At 51.9% G+C, this 22,902-nt stretch overlaps 13 protein-coding genes and 1 pseudogene across 13 annotated transcripts; 7 read left to right on the top strand and 7 right to left on the bottom strand.

The window, feature by feature from the left end:
* Positions 1–429: 429 nt before the first annotated feature.
* YALI1_E19757g (uncharacterized protein) lies at positions 430–1,476 on the bottom strand (the record flags this gene model as incomplete). Its single annotated transcript, XM_504028.1, has 1 exon — positions 430–1,476. One exon carries the CDS (start codon positions 1,474–1,476, stop codon positions 430–432), a length of 1,047 nt encoding a protein of 348 aa, XP_504028.1.
* Positions 1,477–1,559: 83 nt separating this feature from the next.
* Positions 1,560–1,907, top strand: YALI1_E19754g (uncharacterized protein; the record flags this gene model as incomplete). Its single annotated transcript, XM_068283023.1, has 2 exons — positions 1,560–1,703; positions 1,746–1,907. The coding sequence occupies 2 exons, from the start codon at positions 1,560–1,562 to the stop codon at positions 1,905–1,907; spliced, it is 306 nt and encodes a 101-aa protein (XP_068139124.1).
* Positions 1,908–3,584: 1,677 nt separating this feature from the next.
* On the top strand, positions 3,585–4,334 carry YALI1_E19736g (uncharacterized protein; the record flags this gene model as incomplete). The annotated part of the gene is made up of 1 exon (XM_504027.2): positions 3,585–4,334. One exon carries the CDS (start codon positions 3,585–3,587, stop codon positions 4,332–4,334), a length of 750 nt encoding a protein of 249 aa, XP_504027.1.
* Positions 4,335–4,740: 406 nt separating this feature from the next.
* On the top strand, positions 4,741–5,011 carry YALI1_E19723g (uncharacterized protein; the record flags this gene model as incomplete). Its single annotated transcript, XM_068283022.1, has 2 exons — positions 4,741–4,818; positions 4,865–5,011. 2 exons carry the CDS (start codon positions 4,741–4,743, stop codon positions 5,009–5,011), a joined length of 225 nt encoding a protein of 74 aa, XP_068139123.1.
* A 791-nt stretch (positions 5,012–5,802) lies between these two features.
* YALI1_E19714g (uncharacterized protein) lies at positions 5,803–6,447 on the top strand (the record flags this gene model as incomplete). Its single annotated transcript, XM_504026.1, has 1 exon — positions 5,803–6,447. One exon carries the CDS (start codon positions 5,803–5,805, stop codon positions 6,445–6,447), a length of 645 nt encoding a protein of 214 aa, XP_504026.1.
* A 441-nt stretch (positions 6,448–6,888) lies between these two features.
* On the bottom strand, positions 6,889–7,506 carry YALI1_E19696g (uncharacterized protein; the record flags this gene model as incomplete). The annotated part of the gene is made up of 1 exon (XM_066094347.1): positions 6,889–7,506. The coding sequence occupies one exon, from the start codon at positions 7,504–7,506 to the stop codon at positions 6,889–6,891; it is 618 nt and encodes a 205-aa protein (XP_065950419.1).
* Positions 7,507–8,051: 545 nt separating this feature from the next.
* YALI1_E19682g (uncharacterized protein) lies at positions 8,052–8,972 on the bottom strand (the record flags this gene model as incomplete). The annotated part of the gene is made up of 1 exon (XM_504023.3): positions 8,052–8,972. One exon carries the CDS (start codon positions 8,970–8,972, stop codon positions 8,052–8,054), a length of 921 nt encoding a protein of 306 aa, XP_504023.1.
* A 1,250-nt stretch (positions 8,973–10,222) lies between these two features.
* Positions 10,223–10,654, top strand: YALI1_E19669g (uncharacterized protein; the record flags this gene model as incomplete). The annotated part of the gene is made up of 1 exon (XM_068283021.1): positions 10,223–10,654. The coding sequence occupies one exon, from the start codon at positions 10,223–10,225 to the stop codon at positions 10,652–10,654; it is 432 nt and encodes a 143-aa protein (XP_068139122.1).
* A 549-nt stretch (positions 10,655–11,203) lies between these two features.
* YALI1_E19647g (uncharacterized protein) lies at positions 11,204–12,496 on the bottom strand (the record flags this gene model as incomplete). Its single annotated transcript, XM_504021.1, has 1 exon — positions 11,204–12,496. The coding sequence occupies one exon, from the start codon at positions 12,494–12,496 to the stop codon at positions 11,204–11,206; it is 1,293 nt and encodes a 430-aa protein (XP_504021.1).
* Positions 12,497–14,016: 1,520 nt separating this feature from the next.
* On the bottom strand, positions 14,017–14,622 carry YALI1_E19625g (Compare to YALI0E16412g, Misc non-coding, similar to uniprot|Q6CGP8 Yarrowia lipolytica YALI0A17446g; annotated as a pseudogene).
* A 153-nt stretch (positions 14,623–14,775) lies between these two features.
* On the bottom strand, positions 14,776–15,135 carry YALI1_E19620g (uncharacterized protein; the record flags this gene model as incomplete). The annotated part of the gene is made up of 1 exon (XM_068283020.1): positions 14,776–15,135. One exon carries the CDS (start codon positions 15,133–15,135, stop codon positions 14,776–14,778), a length of 360 nt encoding a protein of 119 aa, XP_068139121.1.
* Positions 15,136–16,816: 1,681 nt separating this feature from the next.
* Positions 16,817–19,942, top strand: YALI1_E19603g (uncharacterized protein; the record flags this gene model as incomplete). Its single annotated transcript, XM_504018.3, has 1 exon — positions 16,817–19,942. The coding sequence occupies one exon, from the start codon at positions 16,817–16,819 to the stop codon at positions 19,940–19,942; it is 3,126 nt and encodes a 1,041-aa protein (XP_504018.1).
* A 411-nt stretch (positions 19,943–20,353) lies between these two features.
* Positions 20,354–20,845, bottom strand: YALI1_E19563g (uncharacterized protein; the record flags this gene model as incomplete). The annotated part of the gene is made up of 1 exon (XM_068283019.1): positions 20,354–20,845. One exon carries the CDS (start codon positions 20,843–20,845, stop codon positions 20,354–20,356), a length of 492 nt encoding a protein of 163 aa, XP_068139120.1.
* A 183-nt stretch (positions 20,846–21,028) lies between these two features.
* On the top strand, positions 21,029–22,797 carry YALI1_E19557g (uncharacterized protein; the record flags this gene model as incomplete). Its single annotated transcript, XM_504017.3, has 2 exons — positions 21,029–21,064; positions 21,418–22,797. The coding sequence occupies 2 exons, from the start codon at positions 21,029–21,031 to the stop codon at positions 22,795–22,797; spliced, it is 1,416 nt and encodes a 471-aa protein (XP_504017.1).
* Positions 22,798–22,902: the final 105 nt, after the last annotated feature.

The following is a 22,902-nucleotide window of genomic DNA, read 5'->3' as shown; positions in this document are numbered from 1 at the left end:
CCAATGGACTTCGCTACAGCTCCGTACGTCTTCCTTGCATCATACATGTATGAGAACCACCAACCACCAAGATAGGTCCGAGATACTACTATTACGACCCAAGATACCTCTGTTAAACATCATTTATCACTCTATACTTACAAAACAATCAAGACAAAAATAACATCAAAAACCAAAAAAAACAATTCCAAAAAATACCCATCATAAGTCATCAATGGCTATTCCATACAAAATAGCCACGCGTTAGTGTTAGCGTTGCACGGTGGAGGGAGGTGGGAGGTCAGTCTGTTGGTTGACGAGCTTGTCGACGGGTCATAACACAGACAGTGGTGATTAGCAAGAACTGTCTTGTGTCCGCTGTCTCGTCTCGTCTCGTCCTTCGTTTCCAATCTCTCGCCGTTGTTAGCTGGCCAGCATGCCTTGTCCAGTTCAAAACCTCTCATTCACTTCCACCACTCCTCGACAATAAATGCATGCATAGTCCATCCGGCCGGTTTCCGGATTTCGCTTAGCCGTGTTTCGCATAACTGCCCACTCGCCCTTGGCTGGGATCCGGCCACAGTCGGACTCGGTGCATCGGGCTCCAGTCTTCTTGTACCGCAAACCGCATGAGTTGCACAGCTGTCCTGCTGATGCAGACCACGACGGGCGCCAGCAGGGACTCTGGTCCGATCCACAACTGATACATCGTCGCTTGCCATAGCTGGGGGTGGAGTATGTGGAGGCACTGTGGATGGGTTTGGGAGGCGACGACAGTGCCGGAGAGGCGACCATTGAGGTCTCCATATGAGGTGACGGGTGTGGAGACGCCATGTGTGGGGGTGGGGGGATGTGTTGTATGGGGGACTGTGGGGGTTTGAGCGTGGGTGGCTCTGTGATCTGTGGGGTGCTGACAACGTGTGCGCTGCTGTGGATCTGTGGCGAGGGCATGGTGATGGATGCCGTTTGTGGGGGTAGTTGTTCATCCACGACAGTGGATGTCTTTGCGACAGGGCCTGCCTTGGATTTGGCCACGGGCTTGGGGTCCTTGAGCATATACTTGTCGTCGAGCTTGTCGGACGCCTCGACGGCCCGTTCCACGTCGCGCATTCGGTGGCCGGACTTCTTCATCCAGGCCTCGATCTGCGGTCTCCACACGTCTCGAGGAGCCGTGTCGGCGTACATGAGCGATAAGGACGGGATCACCGAGGTGGCTCGTAGGGTGGGCACGTGTAGGCCTGACGACGGGTCGATTTCGACGGCGGGAGGCGAGTTGGCGGCGGGCTGCTCAGCGGCTGTGGCAGCGGCAGGTTCTGTGTCCGACGAGTCTGGTTTGAGCGTCTCTTCGTACTGTCGGCGTTCGTTGACAATGGCGAGTCGACGGAGGTTTGCTTTCTCGGATCTGTCTGATCGGGGCTCGTCAGAGTCGACCATGTCCAGTGGCCGTTTGTTGGCAGCGAACGCGAATGGTTCGAGGCTTTGTCGGGCGACTTCCATGGCGGTTTTGTTGTTGGAGGTGGAAATGTTGGATTCTTGATCTGAGGCTCTTATCGGATCTGAGGCCTGAATTGCGGGCTGAAATGGACGTTAGATCTCCAAGAAACCGTGGGGGAGCCGGGTCGGGGTCGTCGGTGGCGGTCTCCTTTGTGCGATTCGAGCGGGCGATTCACTATCGTCGGCGACCGTCGCTTGTTTGTGTGTGTCTCTTGTGGGAGGCCTTGTGGGTTCCGATCACTCGTTGATTCGTTGATCAAAGGCCGCAAAAGCTTGCTTGGCACGTGGAGCAACAGTGGGGAGGATGTAGTATCTGGGGAGCACGCGTCACGGGGCGGTTTTATCGTGTCGCGCAACAATTTCGGCCGGATCCTGAAGCCGTTTGCAAATGGTGTATATGCGTGTGCTGCAAGCTGATTTGGCTTCTGGTGTAAATTGTGTCCCTGAGGGGTGGTGGGTGGTTTGGGGTTTGGGGTATGGGCTGGGACACCAGATGCTAATTATGGTTCGGCTCCAGCAATTTGCCTTTTCTTTGTCTGCGCCAATCTCCCAGGTCTCTTTTTGGTTTTTGGTGGGTATATAGCTGGCGGTCTAACTTGGGCGGAGGGGGTGTGGATTGTGTGTGTGGTTCCTCCTTCGTGCGACGATGGTGCCGGCGGCTGTTTCGACGACTTGCGGCGGTCCGTATTTTCGCCCAAGACTCGCTTTTGCCCCAGTACGAGCTGCATTGTCCTCCACAGTTGCGGCAAATGCAACATTTCCAGTTTTATGCCAAATATGCTCCGCCCTCACTTTTGCTTTGGGCCGTCGTCACAACCCCTGCCCTGGCGCCATAATGTGGACCAATTCGCCCAAATTATCAAATTATCAAAAATGTCTCGCCAAAACCAATGGCCACAGAATGGAGCTAATTAGGCCGACGGTTTGACGCCCACAGGGCCAATACGGTTGTCCTGGACCCCGGCGACCGACGCTGACGCGACCCGCACCACCATGTGGCTTGATTCTTGATGGTTGATGGTTGATGGTTGATGGTTGATGGTTGATGGCTGATGGTTGATGGCTGATGGTTGATTCTTGATTCTTAATTTTTTTTTTTTTTTTTCCCACTTCTGCTATATCCCACATGATCTAAGTCCCATGGATTGCCGTCGCGTCATCGATGCATGCATCGAGGGATGATGAGCTATGTTACGATAAGATGGTTAAATGAGATACATAGACGAGTGCAATTGTGCAATTGTGCAAGTGTATCGTTCAATGGCTCTCTGTAGACCCAAAGTGCGGCGATTTCGCAGCAAATTGGATGCGGAAATTCCACGAAATTGGGGGAAAACCTAGAAAAATAAACACAGCAAAGCGTGGATGCTGACGGGCAGACAGGCAGACGGGCAGACGGGCAGACGGGCAGACGGAGCACCATTAGGGAACAGAGATTAGTGGCGATAAGACAGATACGTTTGTCGCCCTGGATCAACTCAACCCACCAGTATAATCGTTTAATTACCTCTACCAGGCCCTATAAAAAGAGTATCATCAATACAGCTATCGTACAACTTAGCTTCACATATCAGACGTTTATTTCACCCTAATCATCTTAGGCTCTGAAACGGACGTACGACTGTGCTTACAGAAGAACCCTTTTTAGCTCCTTTTACACAATGTATATTCGTGTCAGGTCATGTCAAGTCGTGTCTGATGCATCTATGACCAGTCACGTGACGATAGATATACATATATCCATTCTTGTCCGGGGGTTTGGGTGCGTTGGTGATGATCTTGTTCGTCCCTCTTCATTGCTATTCATGGAGTAAAGGTACGCTATTATCACTTCATTTTCCCAATCCAGATTGACGATCCCATCTTGACACACATTCCACACCCGAGGTTGTATTGCAATAACATGTCTTAAAACGGAGTCACAGAAACAGAGTGTCACAGAATCAGAGCGATTATTCATTTGGGACGGAAATCCGAGTTGATCCAGCTCCCACCGTGTTCGTGGGTCTTTTCTGACACCAACTAACGTTGCATAATCACTACCACCTACAAGTACAGTAGATATGTACTGTAGGTAACTCACGCATTTACACATCACACATCAGTCAACAATGAACCATGGAATCAGCCTGAAAATCATGCGGGCGTCGAAACCGCAGCTGACGCCGGCCATCCAAGACCCATTCGTGCTCTCGCAATCTCAATCGGCCGTTTTGAACCTGCCCTCACCATGGCTCAGCATCCGTCCAGCCTTTGGAACGGTCTACGTGGGAGAAGTGCTCACCTTCATGGTCTACGTGAGTCTCAAGACGGACTTCATCTACAACACGGCTCCCAGCGTCAAGGTGGGCGTGTCTGCGGCGATCCACGCCAAGGACTCCACCGAACCTCCCGTCCAAGTGCTCAACTCGACAGACACCGTGGAGCTCAACGAAATCCACCAGACGACACAGTTCCCCATCAAGTATGAGATCCCTACGGCAGGAATGCACACAGTCACCTGCCACGTGACCTACTCGTACGTGGTCGACGGAGAACCCCACCAGGAGTCCTTTTCAAAAATGTACCAGTTCAACGCCGTCAATTGCGTCCAGTTGCAGCTGGAGACCATCAAGACCGCCAACAGACAACCGGCCATGCAGATAAAGGTCGAGAATATCACCTCCAACAGTCTGTGGCTCAAGCCGCCGTCATTCTTCTCTGATTCCGTGCAGCCCGTCGGATCCACCAAGACTGCTAACCTGCTGGGACCTGGAGACATGTGGCAATACTCGTGCAAGTACACAGGCGATCGACCGGCGTTTACCATTTTCTGGACACGAGGCCCAATGGGTGAAAATGGGTGCTTGACTGTACAGTAGACGGCCTCACAAGTACTGTAAGGAAACGGAGGTATGCATATGGAGAACGGGCAACTTGAAGAGGGGGCTAGGGTACAGAGGAAAGAATACTGAGTCGCTCGATACGTGCACAATGGAATATCAGCGGATTGCTACATGGTCGTTATTGTCGAACCCCGCAGTTGCGAGATTGATTCTTGCAGTCGGATAAAGAAGTCTACTACTGGCAATGAGAGGAACATTCGAGATGAATAGATCTATGGACTGCACACTCCGAATGCTCTATCATACCAAAAATCGCGCGTCTGTTCTGCTACACAGATTAAGAACAAGGGCCTCTCATGTTCTGTTGAGATCTGACCGAACCGTAGATTGAAGAGACACAGATACGGAGATCAGAATAATTATTTGCGATACTGTCCATTGAATGGCTGGTAGAGTGGGGCCTTGTTGTTCACATTCCGGACAAGGTAATGTAATCACGGCACAAGTACATAATATATCAGTCAGAATACTGATCTGATTGACAGTTCATCTGCCATACTGTCGAGATAGGGGCTGTGGAACCGGCTGAACATTTGGACAATGGCCTTGGGTCAAGGGCTGGCAGGCTGAGGTTTGATAGCTGCCTATTACACGAACCAAGCCCGTTTCGCAATCCGGGCTCGTTTCACATCGATGAGGCCGTCGCCAAATAGCTTTCTTGCAGGGACGGCTGCCTTGGTACGGCGTTTGTCATGTATTGTTTGTTTAATACCACCTGCTGTCTGTGTTTTATTAGTTGAAACCAGCTCCCTGTGTCACTATTTTGTCTATTATACTGAGTCTTCCGCCCAAACAAAACCCTTTCTCCTACACACCACAGGGCCCTAAAACAGCAGCCAGAAACGCCCCCAAAAACGACACAGAATCGAGAAAAAGAACACAGATACCTCTGAAATCAATGTTATATCATTACGCAGAGATACCCCGCCACAATTACAGCATTTCTGCCCAACATGAAATTCACAGAAGTTTTCTATGCAAAATTACCTATTTGGGACAGTATCGACGAGTCTAAAAGATTGGCCAACTTTGCAAAAAGTCGCACAGAACGGCCTATTGGGGAGCTATCTGGGTCAAACGAAGATATACGAGACACTGGCTCGATGGTGTCCTATCAACTCTTTCCTCGGCCTTCTAGCGCCACTTTTCGACCGAATAGAGCTGTTGTCCAGTTTACTGATGATGCACGACAATTTCATTAATCGGTATCCCATGCAAGTCTTCGTTGCCACACCGACAAATGAATATAGCGACAATTACCCTTTGCAGAATCCATACGACCTCTCACCACAGTCTCCTGATCTTTCCAAGATGAAATATACGACGATTAACCAAGTATATATACCTCCTCCATGTCTCTCCTTTCTTATCATCAGACACAACCACCACTACCACCACTACCACCACTACCACCACTACCACCACTACCACTACAACACCAACAATGAAGTTCTCTACTATTGCTCTTGCCGCAGTTGCCTGCCTGGTTTCAGCTGCCCCTGCTGCCCCCGTTGGTACCGGCTCCCATGGCCCTCAGTCCATTCCTGAGGAGGCCATTGTCGGCGGTCTCCAGGGTACAGAGAACGAAATCTTTGTCTTCTTCAATGATGACGAGTCTGGAAAGCAGGGAATTGCTATCATTGACGCCAAGAAGGCCCAGGAGGCAGGCTTCATGGACCCCCAGCCTGATTCCGAGGTTGCTGCTGGCAACGCTAAGCGAGAGGCTTCTCCTGAGGCCTGGCGATGGTTCTGGCTCCCTGGATACGGCGAGCCCAACTGGAAGCGAGACGCCATGCCCGCTGATATGGACAAGGAGAAGCGTGAGGCCAACCCCGAGGCCTGGCGATGGTTCTGGCTCCCCGGCTACGGCGAGCCCAACTGGAAGCGAGACGCCATGCCCGCTGATATGGACAAGGAGAAGCGTGAGGCCAACCCCGAGGCCTGGCGATGGTTCTGGCTCCCCGGTTACGGCGAGCCCAACTGGAAGCGAGACGCCATGCCCGCTGATATGGACAAGGAGAAGCGTGAGGCCAACCCCGAGGCCTGGCGATGGTTCTGGCTCCCCGGCTACGGTGAGCCCAACTGGTAATGAGCCCGGTTCTCTTCCTCTTCCCACCAGCTGGACTGGTCCTTACTTCCAATTTCCATAATTCAACTTGACAATAACTGAAGAGCCTGTAGATACGTTTAATGGGTAGTATAAGACTACGGCGTGAGAGATTGAACATTATGCCATGCCAGATCGAACCTGGTCTGCTGGTTTATTTTTTCAGCAGAGTCTGTATGAAGGGTCAAGTGTGCTTATGGAGCTTCTCTTTTGGTGGGCGTACTTGTACTTGTACTATTTTTTTTTTTTTCTTCCACACTCAATGTTCTTTTGATAGTGTTTCATGTCTTGTTTTCTTGTTGATGCCCTCTTTTCTCCATAAAATCCATATTTATAATAATATACAAAGTCTTTTGAACCAAGCACTTCGGTCGTAGCAAGTGGTGTAGTTGGTGGGTGTGGGTTGTGACGGGAGTGGTACCTCTAGTAAGGGGCGTAACCGCCTCGTCCTCGTCCTCCTCGGAAGCCTCCACGTCCACGGAAGCCTCCACGACCTCCTCGACCCCGTCCTCGGCCTCGGCCGCCCTTGAAACCGGGGATATTGGTTCGCTTGGCGCTGACCTTGAGCTGTCGCTGTCGGAACTCGGAGTCGTTGAGGGTGACTGCCTGGGCCACATCCTTGGGCTCAGCAAACTCGATGTACGCGTAGCCCTTGGGGTTGCCGGTGAACTTGTCCATGAGAATGGTGACTCGCTGGACGGATCCGCACTTCTCAAAGTGCTTTTCCAGCTCCTGGGGGGTGGCTCCGTAGTCGACATTGCCCACGTAGATGGATCGCGCGTCAATCTCCTCCTGGTCCTCCTTGAGATCCTCGGACGACTTGGTGGCGTCCTGCTGCATGGACTCGAGCTTGGATGCCTCCTCCTGGAGCTGTTGGAGACGGGCCTGCATGGCCTCCATCTCGGCTGAAGCCGGCACGGGAGCAGGAGCTACTTCTTCGGCAGAAGTCTGTGGCGTTAGTTTGAGAAACGTGGGCTGTGTGGGGGATTGGGGGCTAGGGTCATCACTCACCATTGGCTGATCGACTTGTTGTTCTGACATTGTGTTTGTGTGTGTAGATGTGGGTTGTGTGAAGGAAGGTCTTGTTGGTGGTGTATCGCAGAATGAGCGTGTGGTGACTTTCCTGCGTCAAAAAAGTTCTGCAAGGTTAAACGGCTGAGGTGCCAAACAGGAGCAGCAATAGTGGGGGTTTTCAACGGGAATGGGGGTGGTGTGAGCTCGAAAGAGGTTGTATTGAGGCTCTGAAACCAGATATGAAGCCCAAATTATAAAGTGCATCTCATTAATCTCATTTACCAGCCCCTTACTAGCTTGGCTGCTTTACACTAATGGCCCAAGTAAAAAACAAACTTTGGCTAAGTAGATCTCCAACTTGTACTTGCAACTGATCGAGGATGTCAAAAAAACAAACAAAAAACAACAAAAAACACACAGACAGAAAATTGGCAAGTATTCCTGTACAAGTACCAAGAGTTTTAAAAGAATCCCGGGATACATCCAATCATTTGAGAACCATCAATGTCATTAAATATACTATACAGTAAGAGCCAGCCTTTTCTATGTTTTATGGAGTCTAAGGGGATCCTCTAAAGGATCTGTTTGAGGCGGCTGGAAATCATCTCAAACGAAAGCAGGGTGATGGCAGAGGCGGGCACGGTTCTAAGCAGGTTGGTGCCGAAGCCCGTGTAGAAGATTCGGAAGCCCTCTTCCTGGTAGAGTTTCTTGAACGATGCAATGATGCCACGATACTGGCCGTCTTTACTCTGGATCTGCATTCGGGTCCGCACAATCTCGTGTGGGTAGGTGATTGCCGACGCGATCATCTTGGACAGTGACGAGGCCACCGTGACTGCCCAGGGGTTGGGTTTGTTGGAGTCTGGACTGACTCCGAGCATCACCTTGAGCTTCTCGTACATGGGGAACTGAATGGCCACGTGGGAGAGGCCCAGAAGAGCGGGGCCCAGACCCGAGTAGAAGACTTTGATTCCGTCGGTTTTGTACATGGTTTTGAAGGCGTCCCAGGTGCCAGAGTAGTGCCAGGGGGTGTTGCGGCCCTGGGACATGAGTCTGGTTTTGACGACCCAGATGGGGTTGGTGATGGTGGTGGAGGCGGCTCCGGCGCCCAGAGCCGACAGACAATGCGAAAAGAAGGGATAGGGGTCCAACTGGGGCACGGTGGACAATAAATATTTTGATTTTTCGTAGACGGCAAAATAAATCATCCAGGTGGGCGAGTAGCCCAGAATGATGGGGATCACTCCTCGGTACAGGCCCCGCACGCCGTCATGCTTGACAATGGAGTCCATTGTACGGGTGAGGCCGCCCTTGAGTGAGCCTCTCTGCTTGTCGAGAGCTCCTTCTGCCTGCAACCGGGTCTTGATCACGTCGAGAGGACACACCACGATACCGGAGAGCGTGCCTGCCAGGGCGCCGGCTATGGCGTGGATGCTGGTGTCCGACAACAGATGCGTCTCATGGAGGATGTTGTGCGAGTTTTGGGACGACATGGCGTCACAGAGCTGTGTACTGGGGAGTGTTGATTGTAGTGATTATCGTCCAGCACTGTGCTACTGTGACGAAATGTATCCCCAAAGCATAATTGCAGCGACCTGAGTGCTTGGAGTAATTTATAGCGATCTGTGCGACGTTTGAGCGGTAGCTGGTCTGTGTGTCGCTGGCTGCGGCGTTACTCTTTGCTACGTGAGTATTTTACGTCGGGTCTTCACTCTGGTGGCGTTCCATCTTGCCAGTATATATACACAATTTTTTTTCTCATGTTTTTTCTCATGTTTTTTTTTTCCCATCTTTTTTTCCTTCTCTCTTACTGTACTCGCCCACCCAACCATTTGTCAGAAAGACTTTCGGACCTACTTTTCGGGGTGCATTGCTTTAGTCCAGCTAGAGGACGATTGGGGCTACGTGGGGCGTGGACAAGGCTCACAAAGACACGTTTCAACGGACCAAGGTCGCAGAGCATTTCATCGCGTTCAATGCCCTTCAAAATCCATCTCCAACACGCACTCATCCGCATCGTTGTTTTTTTATATATATATATGTATATATATATATAATTTTAATTTTTAAAATTTCAAAGAATCGTGAAAAAGTCAAGACTCGAACGCCACCCAAAGTTTGTTCACCATGAGCGAGTCGGTGTATTGTATACTTGTACAAGTACTTGTAGTATATTGTGCTGGCCTATATATAGTAGCCGTTAGTGTGCAATCGTGCAAGGGTTGGACTTTACAGACAGAGCAGCTCGCAGTATTATATATAGAGAACCACTACTGTACGTTCCTGTTGCGAAAGGCCCAGATCATGTCCAACAGACCGCCATGATTCCTGTAGACTTGTTCCGAGAAATGACTAGGTTCCTAATGGCAGGAGTTAACGGAAATGTGACAAGAAAACCGCACTGTGTGGGATTCGTCTGTTGCGGGCTCTAGGAAGCTTCCGATGTGGCAATGGGACTTGATGTCGTCATTTTGCCGCATTACTAATCGTCAGAATGGTGTGGTCTTGTACCTCGTCGATACTGCGACTGAGGGAGAGAGAATTACTAATACAGTCAGAACCAAGAGGGGAACACGTGACTGAGAAGATTGGTCTACATGCTTACGTTAGCAAATTCATCTCTGGTTCACGCCTTCACCGCTTTCATTCCAGCTCCAGACTTGCCAACCCATTCTTGTTCACACGTGACCCTGCATAATTATCACCAAGACACATCCACTTGCACTCCACAAACAACAAAATCATGGCAGAGGCGGCCCGACAAGAACTGGAGAACCAGCTGCGGCAGACGATCGAGACCCTCGTGGAAATCTCGCTGCTGGTACACGACACCACCGGCTCTCAGGAGAACAAGGAGGGGCTCATTGAGCAGATGGACACTCTGGTCAAGGAGTTTCAGCGACTCAAGGAAATCAAGTGCGACAAACAGATCCCCATCGACGTGATCGACTACATTGACCAGGGCCGAAACCCGGACGTGTACACCAGAGAGTTTGTCGAGCTGCTGCTGAAACAAAACCAGTTCATCCATGGAAAGATGGACATCTACACAGTGAGTAAGGGAGTAAGGGAGAGCACGAGTGATGATATTCCACTTGATATTTCATGTGGTGCACATTCTAACACAGAAATTTCAACAAACCCTGGCCAAAAACGTCAAGGAAACGTATCCTGAAATGACAGAGGCGGTTGATGATGTTCTGCAACGGACCAGTCCTGCCTAGATCTCACACAACTGGTGGTACGATACCGGGCTGTATTTAACGGTCTCGAGGGTCACCGCTTGCAAGGTAACAACAGCCTGGATCGATTGAAAAGACAAAGACTAGATCCCGCTTATCTCGTCGCAATCACCATATACAACGTGGTCACTGGTACACACATCAGGTAAAAGGAGTATCTCATGACCACACCCCAAAAGAAACATAGCACCCACTCGGCGGGGCTTCTTAAATTATTCATAGCAATGTACTATTAATCGTTATACCAGGTAGGTTATCTACAAGTACTGCCGGTAGGGGAAGTCGTACTCGAAGTGGAAGTGGAAGTGGAAGTCGTACTCAACTTGAAGTCGTACAAACTCTCATACTGGTGTTTTCACACATAATCTATTATTGATGCACCGTTTCCTATATTAGTGGATATTAAAATTGACAAAGAGAGAGGCTGGAAGGAATGACGAGAATCAAATGGGGTATATATATACTGTACTGTTGTCATTAGTTTACGCCTGCTTGTTGGGGGCAGGCGAGCCTATCCGCGAAATCATGGGAGACCCCATGCGCGAAGACGGAGTCTCCAGAATGGGTGTACTGGGGACTCCGCTCTCAATGCTTTCAATGTCTGCGTCGCTGGCGGGCAGAATGCCGTCGTCAGCATCATCCGACTCGTCCTCCAGTCGGTGCTCGGGGCCCTGGGCGCCAAACTCGTCTGCCATCTCAATGTACTCCCGATCGTACTCCATGGACTTTCGGAACTTCGACTGGGTCTGGATACCTCGCTCCACGTAGTCATAGGACCACCGCGAGATCTTGTCTCGCTGGATTCGCGGCAGCACCGACCGCCGGATGAGGAAAAAGGTAATGTATGCGAAACAGGCTCCTCCAGTCAGATCGATGAAGTAGTGGTGAGTCAGGTACATTGTGCTCCACCAGATCCACAGCACGTAGGAGAAAAAGAGGGGCGTGAACCGGGGACACAGATGGCTAGCAAACAGCGCTAGCATGCACGCCGAGCCCGAATGCATGGATGGGAAGGCGCCAAACACCATTCCGGACGCTCCAAACGTGCCGCCGTACAGCTGGAAGCCGAGAATCTTGTCGATTCGCTCCAGTCCGCCGGCCGAGCCGTGAATCGTGTAGTTGGCGGGCTGCAGGCCGTAGATGTTCTTGTACCACGGGGGCGCGTTGGGGAACATGAGCTCCATGATGACGCCAAAGTAGTTCATCCACCCGAAGCAGAAGCCAAACTGGGGCAGGGTGCCGGGGGGACCAAACACAAACAAAGATGCGGCGAGGATGAAGGGCAGGGCGAAATGCAGAACGCCGTAAGGAAGCCAGGCCAGAATGTCCAGCACTGGATGGGTCATTTGGGCCAGAGAGTAGGACAGGTTGCCGCCGTAGAGGATGGTTTCCAGCGCGGGCAGCAGACGCACGTAGATTTTGGGCCGCAGGCTGAGCGGCAGCGATGTTGGGGAGGCAAACAGCACCAGCCATGTGATGATGGGCATTCCAGGCAGGAAGAACTGCGATGTGATGGGGATGGACACCAGCGCGAAGAGCACAAACGCCACGATGACACGCACGAATGCTGGCACCGTCTGCAGGATCGACAGGCAGATGGTCAGCGACAGCACCATGAGCACGTAGGGCCAGTCGCTCCACGTCCACCGTTTGCGTCTCAGCTTTTCCCACGATATTCGTGGGTCCCACGACGTTTCCAGCTTCGCCAACGACGAGCCCACCGGCGCGTCCTGGAGCAGTCTGTATTTGATTCTGTGGAACAGGTCTTTGAGCATCGGTTTCTTGTTGTTATTTGTAGTTGCTCAAGTGTCACTATTGTACTTGTTTTGTTGCACTTGTTTTGGAGCCGTGGAGGATAGTCGGGATGTATTCCGGTCGTTGCGTTGTGTTGAGGAAGGGTCTGGGTCGTCTTGCTTTTGTGTCGAGGAATGAATGCACCTTCGCCTGCTCTTAGTGTCTGTTTCCAGTCACAGAGGATCGCGCTCCACGGTGTAACTTTTTGCGTACGTACCTGACTGCGATTTTTCCCTGGATTTGGGTTGTCCGAAAACGCGCACGAAAAATAAACTCTGGGGTGGTACACAAGCCGAAGGCTAATCTCAGCAGAGTGACAAGAGAGAGTCCTCTCAGTGTATATGCCCACAGAGATATATTTAGCCACCCGACCACAACCCATACTGTACAAAGTAGAAAGAGAGAGAGGGCTCAAGCAACAACGGACAAACACCCGTTTATATAACAAAAACACAAGAACCAAACACAACCCCAGACAAGTCACACAAACACATTCCACCCCCCAAAAGACGACTCGCCACATGACGTCATGCCACAGTCGTACACCGCCCTCTGCGATACTATACAAGTACGAGCCGAAAAGCTCCCTGAATTGGGCTTGCCACATTCCACACTCCCCTACAGTAACGCATTTGTAGCAAGACAAGCACGTTTAAATCGCCGGTGTTTTATGGCGTGCCTGAAAATCCGTGCTTCCAAAGTACAGCTCCATCGCATCCCACGTCCACGTGGAGCGTGATTGGCTACAAGGGGGCCGCTGAGAAATGGCCACGAGCAATCTACAGGCCGATTTCTTGCTCGCTAAAGACGCTCTGTGGCTCTCTCAACAGGGCAGTGTTGCATTGCCCAAGGCTGCGAGGGGGTCGTATTACTGAGACCTATTATTGGGACCATGTTGGTGGCAACTCCTTGGGACCCCTTGGGACAGTGGTTCGGCAACGGCTACATATAATTGCCGAGGGAGTGGTACTTGTCGAACCGATACTGTGCAATATCACGTAGGTGAGATTCAGTACAGCAGACAAGTGCGAGGCATGGCCGGCGTTACGGAGCGTCAACTCATGATACACCATGACGATACACCATGACGATACACCATTATGATACACCATTATGATACACCATGACGATGCATCATGACGAGACACCATGACGAGACACCATGACGAGACACCATGACGAGACAAAGCACCAGTAAATAGTGGTAGTGGTACTTGCACACAGCACGTCAAAACAAGTCGAGCTATTATCGCACATTTCACAGCTAATAACGCCTTGTGGCCGAGTATTAGCAGGCAAAATGTAGCTCTGATAGCTATAATCCCTTAATCATCACAATATTAAGCTCTCGTGAATATTATGATTGATAAGAGAAAACATGGGCACATGAGCAAACAAACAAGCACATGAGCACACGGGTAGATCCTGATGACACTACCTCACAATAATACATCTATTACAACTAATATACACACACGCCCTTCTCACGGAATCCGTCCTCTCATTGGTTGCCCTTCATTAACTCCTTGATGCGGGCAACATATGCGTCGAACAGAGGGTTTTGGACCACATCCACAATGTGGTTCTCCATCGCTCGCGTGTCAGTCAGCCATTTGGAGTTCTCGGTCTGGGTTCCTCTGCTGACCATCCCATTCCCGCTCCGAATGTCCGTATCTGCAGGGGTAAAGTGCTTCTTCCACAACTTGGCTCGTTTCGGAAAGTTGGGGGTGGGGCGAGCAGACTGGAGAAGCCCCCAGATAAGAGATACTGTCAGCAGTGTGTTTCAAAGTAAAAGTCTCAGAGAATATCTTTGGCCGGTGTGGCCGCGACAACGGGGTTGGCTTCACCGGCTGATAAGACTGCGACGAACTGGGTGTATCAACCAATGTCTGGCTCATAAATGCAGGCTCAGCAACCGAACCAGGAGGTTGGGTTAGAGGGTTTGAGACATGAGAAAGGCATCAATCTGGGTGAGGTCATCATCATCACTCTCTCCGTTCCACCGGAACTTTGGGTTGAAATCTTTGAAGGAGGTCTGGGTGGCATCTTCAGTCGTGGTAGACTTGGAAGGCCTACCCTTGATACACACTCCTGTCTTGGATTGCATTTCCACTGTCCGGTCGTAATCGTCCATATACGAGACTTTGATTTGGAAGCGATAAGTCTGGGTTAGCGGGAAGAGGGACATCGCGTCAGGGTATTGCTGGTGGCGTGGGGGATCATGTCAGGGTATTGTTGGTGGCGTGGGGGATCAATAATATTATTCAGAAACGACTCCTCGTTGCACACTCACCATGGTATGGAATCTCTTCACCAAGTACTTGAAGCCAATTCCTGGCTGTTTACAACTGGCCACCAACGGCGGGTTGTTTGTTCCGTAGATGGATCCGAACCGCTCGTCAATCTCGTCTATGTCGAGATGCTCCACAGAGGTGTTTTCGTATTTGAGGGAGATTTTCGCGCCCCCGGTGGGGGTGGTATCAATGGAGAGCTGAAGGGGCGAGTGTGGGTATTTGGTCCATTCGGACGCGTCGCGGTCAATGCCGCTGCTGACCAGTCCCTGTGCAGTTGGCATGTTTTTGTGCAGATAGATGTATTTGCAGATCCTGAACGTCGCCATGGCTTTTGGTGGTATCGAGTGGAGGAGGAGGCGGGTATGAAATATTGAGGGGGTCAAAGGTGAATGTGATTATGCGCACATTGTGTGGGGTTAAAGTTGGCATTTGGCGGGTAGAAAGTTGAAGTAAAAAGCTGTTAATAGTTGACATTACAGTTGGTAGATAGTTGAAGCAGACGACCAATCACAACTTTTGCAACCACAGCTTTTGCGACGAGAAGTCACTGTAGTAGTGCTGGGGGGAGAGGAGTATACCACTAATCAGAAAGAAAGAAAGACAGAGAGTCATCAATTCCACAAACATGATAAAACCCCCCCATCGTCTCTATGGTGCTTGCTTGACAGCAGTAAAAGTAGCTACAAATATATACATACAGTACATACAAACTGCAGGCCGATTATGTGTTCAGTCAGAGTAAGACCAGATGGAGTTTCAGAGACGGTTTCAAAGTACACCGAAGCGGCTCATCAGTTAATCACCACTGTTTCATTGGTAGTGTCTAGTCACCGCAACTACGGGTACATGCCTGTAGTCGTACTTAACATACTTTTCTGTTCCTTCTGATCGGCAAGAAATTTGGCAAGTGGATCAAGCACTCGCACCACCGGTACAAGTGGGAAACCGTCACCGATCCCACAAGCGCGAATACGAATTCCACTCTTGCCAACGCTGTCGACCGCCCATACACTGCCGACCGCCCATAAACTGTCATATTGCCAGTGCATCATTCACACACGTTTGCTTGCAACGTCCAGCTCCAGATCGAACTCGCGCCTCGCAAATATGCTCTGACTCGGAGAGCCACAGACACAGGCCACCAATGCCACCGATTCACCAATGCCACAATTACACCTTGCCACACTGCCACATTGCCACAGGGGTGTTTGGCTTCTGGCAAGGTGTAATTGAGAGAGTCTTCTCGGATCGGGCTAGTGAGAGATGAAGCATGTACCAGTCTGTACAGTACCAGTCTAAGGTCATTGTTTGTAACGAGTCCGCACAAGTATCGCACTGCCGCACCCGTACCGCACTCATACCCGTGTATCCATCTGCTGCGGCTTGTCTCGGTCCAATGAGTGTTGTTGGAACTAACGTCATCTGTGGCTTAGTGAAACTTGCCATGCCAAAAAAAAAAAAAAATTGAAAAATTTAAAAAATCAATGTTTTTTATTTTTCAGCCTTTCAAGCTTTTTTTTTGCCTCTTTTTCTTTCTCTGAGCCACGAATTAGCCACCTGAACACACCTTGTGACAGACAAGTTTCTGCAAGCCACAGGTTGTTGGCTCCGGCAAGATGTTTGGGACGAGTTCTAATCACCCACCACCGTCGAGTGTCATCAAGCACTCTTGCGATCCACTTGCCCTTGGGCCAGTCATTTCAGCCCATGGCAAAATAGCTCATGTCATATCGTTGCGGCAAAAACATAACGTTTCATTTTAACACCTCCCCCCCACGCAATCCTCGGGTGGTAGCACATCATCTGTGATCATAGAGTTTGCACGGGACTTTATGCCATTTTCAAGCCAGATGACGCGCCACAGAGCCTATGCTACTAGCCACGATCAGCCACATGAAAAAAGGCTGCTCCCCCCGTCAGGAGGGCCTGCTGCAATAAATAGAGTCGGTGCCCGCCTCTCCAGCCAACTTTCTCCCCCCACAAACCGCCAACTCTAGCTCAACAAGAATGGCTCCTTCAGTCCAGGACAACCGTTCGGCATCGCCCCAGTCCGATAAGGGCGCAAAGACCAAGGCGCCGCAGATCACCACCTCGTCTCCGGCCTTCCCCTTCCCTCTGTCGGCAGACATTGCCTCCGTGGCCGGAACCTCCAACCTGACGGGCCAGGCGCTGGTGGAGCAGACTGCCTACGCGCTATCCAAGGCGCTCTTCTCCTACTCGCCCGAGTCGTTTGATCTCGACCGAGCCGTCAAGACCTGGAACGCCAAGGACCAGACCAACGGCGCAGGCAAGGTCCCTTACTTTGTCGAGCTCGAGTCCCGAGTCGGAGCCGCCGCTATCCTGCTGGGCTACATCTACAACCAGACCGGATCCAACGCCCCCTCCGGAGCCCAGAGCGTGCTGGCCTCCTCAGCTACCCTCAAGCTCATGGCTCCCGTGCTGGCCACCTACTCCGCTAAGCCCACCGCTTCCTCCCCTCTGGCGTTCAATATTGCCGCTGTCGACTACGACCACGACGCCGAGCAGCTGGTGACCGACTACTCCTCCGTGTTCGAGGTTGCCCGAAGCATCGGACTCGGCCTGGTCTCCTCCACCAAGCCCTCCGAGGCCCAGAATATGACCGTTCTCGCTACCCTGCTGTCGATTGCCAACCCCACCGTCCACGTCTACGACGGCCTGCACTTTCTGCGACAGACCTCCCGAGTCAGTGACATCAAGGCCACCAAGGCTGTGTACGACCTGTACTCATCGCTGGTGGACTCTTCCAACGCCTCCGTGGCCGCCGTGCTCGACAACTTCAACGCTGCCGTAGGAACCAGCTACAAGGCGTTTGAGTACGAGGGAGCCGCGGATGCCAAGCAGGTGTATGTGGTGTTTGGATCCGCCGAGGCCGAGGCTGCCCGAGAGATTCTGCCCAAGTCTGCCGGACTCATTGTCGTGCGAATCTACTCCCCCTTCCTTGAGGCCGAGTTCCTCAAGACTCTGCCCAAGACCACCGAGTCCATCACCGTGGTGGGCCAGGTCCAGAACTCTGTCGCCGTCGAGTCTGCCTACGAGCACTCGCTGCTGTTCGCTGACGTGTCCGGAGCCATTGCCTTCTCTGCTGACTTTGGCCGAGTCAAGGTCCATGAGGTCAAGTATGCCCGGTCTCTGGAGATTGACGGTCTTTCTCTCGGAGACCTTCTCGGAATCGAGACCACCCCCAAGCCCCACTACACCTTCTTCAACCTGGACAATGCTGCCACTGCCAACACCGCAGCTGCCACTGCTCACGTTCTGGCTCTGGACAAGGCTGCCGTCACCTACTACTCCGAGTACGACAACTACACTGCCGGAGGAGTGGTCAAGACCACCATCTCGACCGACCGGGCTATCCCCAAGAGCCTCACCGTTGTCAGCGATCTGTCCATTGTGCGATCTCTCAACGTGACTGCTCCCGAGACCGATCTGCTGCTGGTCGGCTCTAGCAAGCAGGAGGACCTTGACAAGGCTCTGACCGACTCCTTCAAGCTGTCTGTCGCTCTATCAGGTGCCGCTGTCCACATTGTTGATCCTTCTATTGTCGGAGACAATGCCGAGACCTCTGGGCGAACCGAGAGCATGATTGAGCAGCTTGCCTTCTGGAAGCTCGCCCACCCCGAGCTTTCTCTGGATCAGATCACCACAAAGATTGTCCAGGCTAACGGTGTCGACACCGAGCTGGTTGCTTCCACCGTCGCCAAGCTCGCCGAGACCGTCTACGAATCTGCCCTCACCGAAATCAACACTGAGGGATGGGGAACCGTTGAGGGTGAGACCGAGCTCGAGGTGCCCCCTTACTTCACCGTCAATGCCTTTGGCCCCGCCAACGTTCGAGGTGAGGACGAGGAGGGCGGAGCTGCTGCTGCCTCCATTTCCGAGGCTGCCAAGCGAGTCGTGTTCAAGGAGGCCTACGGAACCGAGAACTCTTTGCGACCCGATATCTCCACCAAGAACTTTGTGGTAAAGGTGCAGGAGAAACGACGAGTGACTCCCGAGAATTACGACCGAAACATCTTCCATGTCGAGTTCGACATTACCGGCACCGGTCTCAAGTACGAGATTGGAGAGGCTCTTGGTGTTCACGCTCGAAACAATGCCGAGCTGGTTGACCAGTTCATTGAGTCTTACGGCCTGAACCCCAACGAACTTGTTTCTATCCGAAACTCTGAGGACTCTTCTCTATCGGAGACTCGAACTGTTCTGCAGATCTGCCGAGAGCACCTCGATCTCTTTGGAAAACCCCCTAAGCGATTCTACGAGGCTCTTGCTCCCTTTGCCACTGACGCCGCTGAGAAGGCTGCTCTGGAGAAGATTGCCTCTCCTGCTGGTGCCGAGGAGCTCAAGAAGCGATCTGAGGTTGATACCGATTCTTTTGTTGACATTCTTGCCGAGTTCCCTTCTGCCCGACCCACCATTGCCGATCTTGTCCAGATTGTTGCTCCCCTGAAGCGACGAGAGTATTCCATTGCCTCTTCCCAGAAGGTGCACCCCAACGCCGTCCATCTGCTTATTGTGGTGGTCGACTGGGTGGACCCCAAGGGCCGAAAGAGATTCGGACAGGCTTCCAAGTACATCAACGACCTCAAGGTTGGCGAGGAGCTGGTTGTGTCTGTCAAGCCCTCCGTCATGAAGCTGCCTCCTCTCACCACTCAGCCCATCATCATGTCTGGTCTGGGTACCGGTCTGGCACCCTTCAAGGCCTTTGTTGAGGAGAAGGCCTGGCAGAGAGAGCAGGGCCACGAAATTGGAGACGTGTACTTGTATCTTGGATCTCGACACAAGAGAGAGGAGTATCTGTACGGAGAGCTCTGGGAGGCCTATAAGGATGCCGGAGTCATCACCCACATTGGTGCTGCCTTCTCTCGAGACCAACCCCAGAAGATTTACATCCAGGACCGAATCCGACAGTCCATGCCCGATCTGGTTGATGCCTTTGTCAAGAAGGAGGGAGGTTTCTACCTCTGTGGTCCTACCTGGCCTGTTCCTGATGTGACCCAGGTTCTTTCCGAGATCATTGAGACTGAGGCTGAGGAACGAGGCGAGAAGCTTGACTCGGCTCGAGCCATTGAGGAGCTCAAGGATGCCGGACGATATGTTCTGGAGGTTTATTAGATGGTTAATAGATTATTAGATGAATTGTTTCTGAGAGCGTGTGAAACCGGAAGTATTTGTAGTGTGTCACAACTCGCCAATGCCTACAGTACTTTCATAATATTGATGGATTATGTAATCGCCTTCTGCCCTTTACAGTGGTCTGGATCTGTCTATCCACTGCTGGGCACATGTGCATCTGCTTGATCCAGTGTTGATTCCAGACCCATCCGCCAATTACCGTTCTATACCCGGAACGATCCCGAGTGTGTTTGGTGACCTGGAGTGACCTGGAGTGACCTGGGTGACCTGGAGTGACCTGGGGAGTGTACGTCGCTGTACTGTATCGTCTCACCTACCAGTTTTTTGGTATCGTATCGTATGTACTTGCAGCTAATTGGCGTGTGGATCTAGTAGCAACAAGTATCGGTGCTAGCACGATACATGAGCTGTGGAGTGAGTCATTGTGATGTCCCTATTGGTGGGCGTGTATGCCGATGCGACGTCGGTCAAAGTGACTCGATATCTGTAGTTGGCTCGCCATTCAAATAGGTCCGATCTCAACCACCCATCCTCCTCCTGCTCAACTCGGGTCCGATGCCATTTTCTTTTCCACCAAAACCCAATGTGAGTCACATGCATAGAGCGTGCTCCAAGGTGCGGGTGTACAGAGCAAAGGGTGGGACAAGTCAAAGTGACGTTTTCGTTCACGCCAAAAAAAATAAAATTGTAAGTTTGTGAGGGCAGGCAAAAAAAAAAAAAAAAAAAGAAGTCTCCCGGGGGAAAAGGGCCCGTTTTCCACACCAAACTAAAATTTTTTCCCGCCTTAGATGGGAAGAACACACGACGGAGCTGGTAGAGAGGCACAAGTGGAATGGATCCGAGACGACCAGGGCGCCGCAACTCAGGCTGCACTCCACACATGCCCTTATCTCCTCGCGACCCACAGCTCAGCTGCTTTGCAGGGCGGTGACCTGGACCCCAACAGAGTTCTGCAGACCCAATAGCGGTGCAAATTTAAAGCCAAAAAATTTGTGCAGTTATAACTCCACGGTTCTGCTCTCCACAGTAGTGCCTGAACCACCATTGATCGAACACATCTCCACCATGTCTTCATACGCCCTTTCCAACAACCATAAGGATGTGAGTAACAGCGATGAGGAATTGTCTGTGCACAAGAGACACACAACCGCAGAATCGCCCCGCAACAGAACCGGTGTTATGTGTAACCTCACCAATTTTGATGACACCGTGACACGGACACGTCGTAACAGTGCAAATCCAGACGGTACACAACAATTGCAATTGCAATTGTGTTTTGTGACCAATTGGTTGATGCTATGAAGGTGCCTGTAGAGGTGCGATAATGTCTGGTAACGTCTGTGTTCCGGCTGTGGGGCGTTTCTTAAATATACACTCACGCCATATCCTCAACACACACACAGTGTAATGACTGGACAAGTGCGACGCACGCTCAATGACCCATACTAACCCAGCTCATTGAAGCCTCCCTCCACGACCTCGACCCCGAGGTCGAGGGCATCATGAAGGACGAGATTGACCGACAGAAGCACTCCATCGTCCTCATTGCCTCCGAAAACTTCACCTCCAAGTCTGTTTTCGACGCCCTTGGATCTCCCATGTGCAACAAGTACTCCGAGGGATACCCCGGCGCCCGATACTACGGTGGTAACCAGCACATTGACCGAATCGAGACTCTGTGCCAGAACCGAGCCCTCAAGGCCTTCGGCGTCACCCCCGACAAGTGGGGCGTCAACGTCCAGACCCTGTCTGGCTCTCCCGCAAACCTCCAGGTCTATCAGGCCATCATGAAGCCCCACGATCGACTCATGGGTCTTGATCTGCCCCACGGAGGCCATCTTTCTCACGGTTACCAGACCGACAACCGAAAGATCTCCGCCGTCTCCACCTACTTCGAGACCATGCCCTACCGAGTCGACCTCGAGACCGGCATCATCGACTACGACATGCTCGAGAAGACTGCCATCCTCTATCGACCCAAGGTTCTGGTTGCCGGAACCTCCGCTTACTGCCGACTCATTGACTACAAGCGAATGCGAGAGATTGCCGACAAGGTTGGCGCTTACCTCGTTGTCGACATGGCCCATATTTCCGGCCTGATCGCCGCCGGTGTCATCCCCTCTCCCTTTGAGTACGCTGACATTGTCACCACCACCACCCACAAGTCTCTGCGAGGCCCCCGAGGTGCCATGATCTTTTTCCGACGAGGTGTCCGATCCGTCGACCCCAAGACTGGTAAGGAGATTCTCTACGACCTTGAGAACCCCATCAACTTCTCCGTCTTCCCCGGCCACCAGGGAGGTCCCCACAACCACACCATCACCGCTCTGGCCGTTGCCCTGAAGCAGGCTGCTGACCCCACTTTCCGGGAGTACCAGGAGCAGGTTCTCAAGAACGCCAAGGCTCTGGAGACCGAGTTCAACAAGCTCGGTTACAACCTCGTGTCCGGCGGAACCGACTCCCACATGGTTCTGGTTTCCCTGCGAGACAAGGGCATTGACGGTGCTCGAGTCGAGACTGTTTGCGAGCAGATCAACATTGCTCTCAACAAGAACTCCATCCCCGGTGACAAGTCTGCCCTTGTCCCCGGTGGTGTCCGAATCGGTGCTCCCGCCATGTCCACCCGAGGCTTCGGCGAGGAGGACTTCAAGAAGATTGCCAACTACATCTCGCAAGCCGTCGATCTCGCCATTGAGATCCAGCAGGGACTGCCCAAGGAGGCCAACAAGCTCAAGGACTTCAAGGCTGCTGCCCAGGCTGGTGGCAACCCCAAGATCGAGGCTCTCAAGACCGAGATCTCCAACTGGGCCGGCCAGTTCCCTCTGCCCGTTTAAGTGGCTGAGAGGAAGTTATTTATGAATTCAACATTTCTATATAGTGAAGACAGTATTTGAAAAGACAGCTGTAAAGAGTATGAGGGACTTGCAAGTTGCAACTTG

The sequence above is a fragment of the Yarrowia lipolytica genome, chromosome 1E (assembly GCF_001761485.1).
Source record: "Yarrowia lipolytica chromosome 1E, complete sequence".
NCBI classification, from domain to species: Eukaryota; Fungi; Ascomycota; class Dipodascomycetes; order Dipodascales; genus Yarrowia; species Yarrowia lipolytica.
Note: the sequence above shows the minus strand (reverse complement) of the source record. Positions and strands in the feature narration are given on the sequence as shown.